This window comes from Chiloscyllium plagiosum, chromosome 50 (assembly GCF_004010195.1).
Source record: "Chiloscyllium plagiosum isolate BGI_BamShark_2017 chromosome 50, ASM401019v2, whole genome shotgun sequence".
In the NCBI taxonomy this organism is placed as follows: domain Eukaryota; kingdom Metazoa; phylum Chordata; class Chondrichthyes; order Orectolobiformes; family Hemiscylliidae; genus Chiloscyllium; species Chiloscyllium plagiosum.
The window spans coordinates 1,976,705-1,983,340 of record NC_057759.1 but is presented as its reverse complement, the minus strand read 5'-3'; the positions used below and the strand labels follow the sequence as shown (position 1 = coordinate 1,983,340).

The 6,636-nt window shown below is 43.3% G+C and overlaps 1 protein-coding gene and 1 pseudogene across 1 annotated transcript; one reads left to right on the top strand and one right to left on the bottom strand.

Moving 5' to 3' along the window:
• The window catches only part of LOC122544490, a 31,206-nt pseudogene extending 24,649 nt beyond the window's left edge, over positions 1–6,557 (bottom strand).
• LOC122544582 (histone H2A-like) lies at positions 3,599–4,156 on the top strand. The gene has a single exon (XM_043683899.1). The coding sequence runs from the start codon at positions 3,604–3,606 to the stop codon at positions 3,991–3,993; it is 390 nt and encodes a 129-aa protein (XP_043539834.1). The 5' UTR covers positions 3,599–3,603; the 3' UTR covers positions 3,994–4,156.
• Positions 6,558–6,636: the final 79 nt, after the last annotated feature.

Genomic DNA, 6,636 nt, shown 5'->3' with positions numbered 1-6,636 from the left:
AATCAGGAGTTCTATTGGACAAGTATTACAGAAGATAGTTAGAGGAAGGAGTTGTAAAGAGTTGTTAGTTAATCACTCTCTGTTATACTTTAATAAATAAAGCTGTTAATCTTTAACAAGTTCTTCGCCTATTGAATTTTCACAGATTACTGCATGGGATAAATCTTTTCTGTGTTACTGGTTTTAAATTAGTAAAGACGTTTGTTGTCACAAAACCAATGCAGACATGGGGAGCATATCTGTGTGCAGTTTGCACAATGAGCCAAGGCTGGAATTGAAACTGGGTCACTGGCACCAGTGTGCCACCATGCTACCCTGACATGGATGGCAAATGATAAAATGTTTTGCATGTTGAGCAACAGAGATTTGAAGTAAAAAGAGCTCCTGCAGTTTCTGGCAAGTGTCATGTTAAACAGAGACAAATATTGTAAGTACACTCATTTATTCACACAGCACACACTGAAAGGTACAGATACTTTCAAATGCACTCATTCATTCATGTAGTTGAAACTAAGGTACAGAATGAAAACTGCACATAAACATTCACATTGCAGAAACTGACAGGTATAGATTTAAAACAATGTTCTCATTCATTTAAAAAAAACTGACAGGTACATTTTGATAGCACTCATATTCTCAGAGCTGAGTACACACAGGCAGATAAAAATGTCACAGAATCCTCATTTTTCTTTTTGTCTTCTGCTTTGAGACATTTAAACTGACAAAATCCTGAAATAAATTCATAACTGTAGTGTATACTCTGCAATTGCATGACAGAAATGGGAGGCAACATTCACCTTTAGCTTTATCTCTAACTTACTGTGTGTGCTCACAGATCACATACTGACAGATTCAATTACAAGTCACCGTGACAAGAGGGATGGAGCTCATTTCATCTGAAAGTTAGAAATGTTGAGATATTTGCTCTCTTACATGCCATTGATTGACAGAAACTGAGTAAAAACAAGTTTAGAAACAACAAACTGGCAATTACAGAATGAAATATGGAGTCAGTTGCAAAGCATTAAATTGTTAGGATAAAACACAACTATCCATTGGCGAGAAACTGACATAAACAGTGTAAGATCAGCAATAAAATTGTTCTTGCCAGTTTCTGCAATGAACAAGGTATTGCCTCTTGCAAATGCTGCAGTTATAAATACAAACTTCCTGTCAAATCGCAGAAGGTGATTGTAAGGATTTGCTGTAGAGGGGAGGGAGTCCTACTTGAGACTGTCTAAAATGGTGTTTGGTCACACTCAAAATTGTAGATACTAAATGAGACACATTCTTATGTTAATGACTGACACCTACAGAATAAAAAACAACAGGTTACAAATCAGAAGGTTTGCGTTACTGTCCAGTAACATACTGACATGTAAAGAATGTGAAATAGACAAAACAAAAATCTCCCAGAAATGGATAGACACAGATTGGAGGAACATTTCCAAGTGGCCGGCACATGATGTAAAGTTTTACCGCTTCCACCAGTGTTTGATGGATACAGAATTAAATCTGTCCTGAAGTAACACTAATTGACTATTACACAGAGGACCAGAGCCTCAATGGACAGATGTTCAATTCATGCCAAATGTCTAAGATATAAAGTTAAAGTGGCACATATATAGCATGCGAACGGTTGCTGGTTAACAGGCATTCGTATGAGGAGAAATGCTCTAAATTCCTGCGTGAAAGGTCAATACTCCTAAATAAAAACTGCAGCAACGTGGTTCTGATACACTGTAGTTACTTGCAAAGCACACAGTTACAGATCGGCCTCTGGGCCCACAGTTAGCAATTAAGTTCTCAGAAATATATTAATCCCACAGTCAAGACAGACACTTTTAACCCGTGACTCAAGAAAAGTTTTAAATAGGAACTTTTTTTATCTCTCTCCAACTCCGTGCAGTTGAGAACGAATTCCATCAACCCCAAACCTAGAAAACACTCAGTCTTAGAATCCCTGCAGTGTAGAATTAGACACTTCGGCCCAACAAGTCCACACCGACCCTCGGAAGAGTAATCCACACAGACCCATTCCCCATTATTCAGCATTTACCCCTGATTAATGCACCTAACCGACACATCCCGGAACATTATGGGCAGTTAGCATGGCCAAATCACCTCCCTGCACGTCTTTGAATTGTGAGAGGAAAACTGAGCACCCGGAGGAAACCCACTCAGACACGGGGAGAATGTGCAAAGTCCACACATACAGTCGCCCGAAACTAGAATCGAACCAGGGTCCCTGGCGCGGTGACGCAGCAATGCTAACCACTGAGAAAAGTGGCAAACTCAGTGTTAATTCCAGCCCATATAAAAAACACCCACAACTTCCCAGATAGAGCTGAATGTTCGTTTTAATTTACATATGATTCTTCACCAAATAATTGTACTCCTAGTGTTATATTTGTTTATATAAAAGCTTTGCAAATTAATGAGGTACGGTGGCGGGAAGATTGCATAAACAGCCTCTTCCCTGTCTGTAGAGAGTGGGCAGATTAAACGTCAGTGAATCAATTTTCATCTTGGTTGTTTAAAGTTGCTAAAATCCCTGGTAGAATGTTAATACTTAATTTCACACCTTGCAAACACTCCGCAGCACTCCGAAAGCTAGTGCTTCCAAATTAGCTTGTTGGACTATGACCTGGTGTTGTGTGATTTTTAACTTGGCAGACAATACATACTTGTCCACATCTTTCTTCTCACGCATTTTCATCTGATTTAAAAAAAAATATTTGCAATGCGCGGGTTTATTCCGATTTTTCAGAATGCAAAAAGCAAAGCACTTTCTGCTGTCGTTGAGAGGCTTTCAAAAGGAACAAAGAGAATGCCAAAATAGCTGTCGGATTGAAATGTGATGATTTTGCTGAATCTTTAAAATATCGTCTAAACACCGTGTTCGCCATCGATACTGTGCCGGAAGAATGTTGTGTGCTGCTTTATCAGCATGCCGGGTGCTATTGAAATGTGAAGTGAGAAGTCAAGTGCGGACTGAAGTGTTTGGCGTGTTTTTTTTCAGCTTCTTAAAGTTTAGAAAATCTCAAGAAACTTGAGATCAGAAAAGGGCGGATACAGGTCGACAAATGAGGGAGAGACAGATCGAGTGAAGCATACATTTGTAAACTACAAGTAAATTAAGATATGAGTATTTTATAAAAACTTCCTCCGTATTTTGTACTTCATTTTTCAATATAAAACACACTCCTTTGTTTGTAAATTGGCGGGATTTTCAAATTGAAAAGAAAGCGGTTTATGATTTGGCGCCGGTACTTTCCGCCTTCCTCCCCGTGCCCTCTCCGGATTGGGGAATGAGGCAGATATCTGATTGGGAATTGAAACAACATTAGGCGGGGCTGGACAATGGGACCAATTAGAAATGGCCGCCCCTCCATTCCTCCCGAAGGTATAAGAGGGCGCCGGTACTTTCCGCCCTCCTCGGATTGGGGAATGAGGCAGATATCTGATTGGGAATTGAAACAACATTAGGAGGTGCTGATCAATGGGACCAATCAGAAATGTCCGCCGTACCATTCTTCCCGAAGGTATAAGAGGCCGCAATGTAGGCGTAGGGTAGCATTCTCTGCGAAAGTGCTTGTGACCATGTCTGGAAGAGGAAAGGGTGGTGGGAAAGGTCGCGCCAAGGCGAAGTCTCGGTCGTCCCGGGCTGGCCTGCAGTTCCCGGTGGGCCGTGTTCACAGGCTCCTGAGAAAGGGTAACTATGCTGAGCGTGGGGGTGCCGGAGCGCCGGTCTATCTGGCTGCGGTGCTGGAGTATCTGACGGCTGAAATCCTGGAGCTGGCCGGCAACGCGGCCCGGGACAACAAGAAGACCCGCATCATCCCCAGGCACCTGCAGCTGGCCGTGCGCAACGACGAGGAGCTCAACAAGCTGCTGGGAGGGGTGACCATCGCTCAGGGCGGGGTGCTGCCTAATATCCAGGCCGTGCTGCTGCCCAAGAAAACCGCCGCTGCTGGATCTGCTAAAAAGTGAAGAGACCATCCTTGAATCTGACGACCCAAAGGCTCTTTTCAGAGCCACTCACAGCATCTGTGAAAGGAGCTATACCGTCATCTCTGCCGGATTTGTTTTACTTTTAATGTAGAGAACTTTGAACCTGAGCTCTGTCAATTACTATCGCCTTGTTATTGAATATTTGCGGTTTTGAGATGCTGATGTTGGACTGTGATTTATAAAGTTAAAAATCACGCAACACCAGCTTATAGCTCCACAGGTTAATCTGTTTGCAGTAGCTTTCGGAACTTTCATAACGTTTGTAGAATATTAGATCGTAAAACAAATTTTTCGCAAAAGTTTACAGTGTGATGTAACTGAAATCATATATTAAAAAAAACCTTGATTGTTGGTTAATCTCTAATCTTTTAGAATGATCATGTTGGTTTCAGCTTTTGCAAATGTAAATCGCAGAACATGTAAAAGTCACATTCTCAAGTGAACCTGAGCAACTGGTGTCACGTTGGCCTAGATAATGCCTTTAAAGGTGCAAGCTGCCCTGTGTGAGACTGTCTGTGGTCGGACTGACTCTAATCTAAAAAAAATGGATTTACAGAATCTCACTTGGATTCTTACAGCTTTTGAGCGAAGTACACACAGACACTCACGGAGATCCATCTCTCATACGCTCACACTACAATCACGCAACACCAGCTTATAGTCAAACAGGTTAATTTCTATGCACTAGCTTTCGGAGCTTTCATCACGTGTTTGTAGTCTAAGATCGTAAGACAATTTTTCGCAGAAGTTTAGAGTGTGATGTAACTGAAATCATATTAACAAAGACCCGGATTGTTGGTTAATCTGTAATCTTTTAGAATGATCATGTTGGTTTCAGTTTTTGCAAATGTAAATCGCAGAACATCTAAAAGTTACATTCTCAAGTGAACCTGAACAACTGGTGTCACGTTGGCCTAGATAATGCCTTTAAAGGTGCAAGGTGCCCTGTGTGAGACTGTCTGTGGTCGGACTGACTCTAATCTAAAAAAAATGGATTTACAGAATCTCACTTGGATTCATACAGCTTTTGAGCGAAGTACACAGACACTCACGGAGATCCATCTCTCATACGCTCACACTACTGTCCCTCACGCAGGCTTGCACCCTCTCAGACGTACGCGTATACTCCTTTACACTTGCACACACACACTCATACCCTCACCCCTCGGCAAAACACACCCACATGGTGAATTTGTACTTGCAGGACGAGAAATGTCCCCGATCGGGTTTGACTTTCGTTTCACATTCCCTTCAACTGTATCAGGAAGAGCTGAATATACCCAGTGAAATAAGCATACAGTCGATGTAGCAAATACTACTGAGCGGCCCCTATCCCTCTGAGCTTTGTTCACTAGTGTGTTCATAGACTGGCTTTCTTCTCTGCCCCCCAGAGAGAGAGCATATTAAGTACCCGTGGGTGATTTTTTTTCAGCTGTAAAGGAGGAAAGAGGGTAAAGTTAGATTGTATAAACTACACTTCTGTAATCGATACACAAATCAACGCATAAGTACCTACGCATTCTCCTCTGTAAAACTTCTTTTCTACACATTAGTGGGCTTTTCAAATTTAAAAATGAGCCGTTGATCTTTAGGCGCCAATCCTATCCCACCTCCATTAGTTAAATTCTGGTATCTATTATAACAAAATCTGCGATCACCGGAGATCTCAGTAGTTGGAACTGGACTGCCGTCTGTGACTTTCTTGTTTAACTGACTCCCCATTAATGCTTTACTCAGCTCATGTGCACTTCCTAAAATACGACACTAATGTCCGCAAGTAACAATTCGATCTCTTGGCACCAAATCTTTGCCATCCCCCAACGACAAGCCATATGAATACCTAGACAGAGAGGGAGATTCGCGGGAATTTATAATCTAATGCCACAATGTGATGTTAAAATTATATTTCACAATCTGTCATAAATTCTGCGAACACGGGAGATCTCATTAAATATGACTTCACTGCCCATGACAATGTCGCTTATAACTCATTGCGTATTTACTTCCTTGTTTTATAACTACAATATTAATACAACCCATCGGTTCCCGCTCCCTCTGGATGGTTTAGTGGCTCTGAAAAGAGCCGTTGTGTTTTTCTCTCTCTCTCGGGGTGAATGTGCAGGGCCGGCTATGCTCCGTTTAAGCGCGCTCCCCGCGGATCCGGCGGGCCAGCTGGATGTCTTTGGGCATGATGGTGACCCGCTTGGCGTGGATGGCACACAGGTTGGTGTCCTCAAACAGTCCCACCAGGTAAGCCTCGCTGGCCTCCTGCAGGGCCATCACCGCCGAGCTCTGGAAGCGCAGGTCGGTCTTGAAGTCCTGAGCGATCTCTCGCACCAGGCGCTGGAAGGGCAGTTTGCGGATCAGCAGCTCGGTGGATCTCTGGTAGCGGCGGATCTCCCGCAGAGCCACCGTGCGGGGCCCGTGGCCGGAGCGCTCTTGCGGGCCGCTTTGGTCGCCAGCTGCTTGCGGGGAGCTTTCCCTCCGGTGGATTTGCGCGCTGTCTGCTTGGTCCTGGCCATTCTCTTCTACTCGCTGTAACACACACAGGTTACTACTGTCAATGCTGAGGATGCTGCGGTGCTGCCTATTTAAGGGAATGGAGAGCCCGCCCTAGAGCTG

Bases quoted from the DNA above. Each gene is read 5' to 3' on its own strand.
- LOC122544582 (XM_043683899.1), top strand. From the start codon at position 3,604: ATGTCTGGAAGAGGAAAGGGTGGTGGGAAAGGTCGCGCCAAGGCGAAG.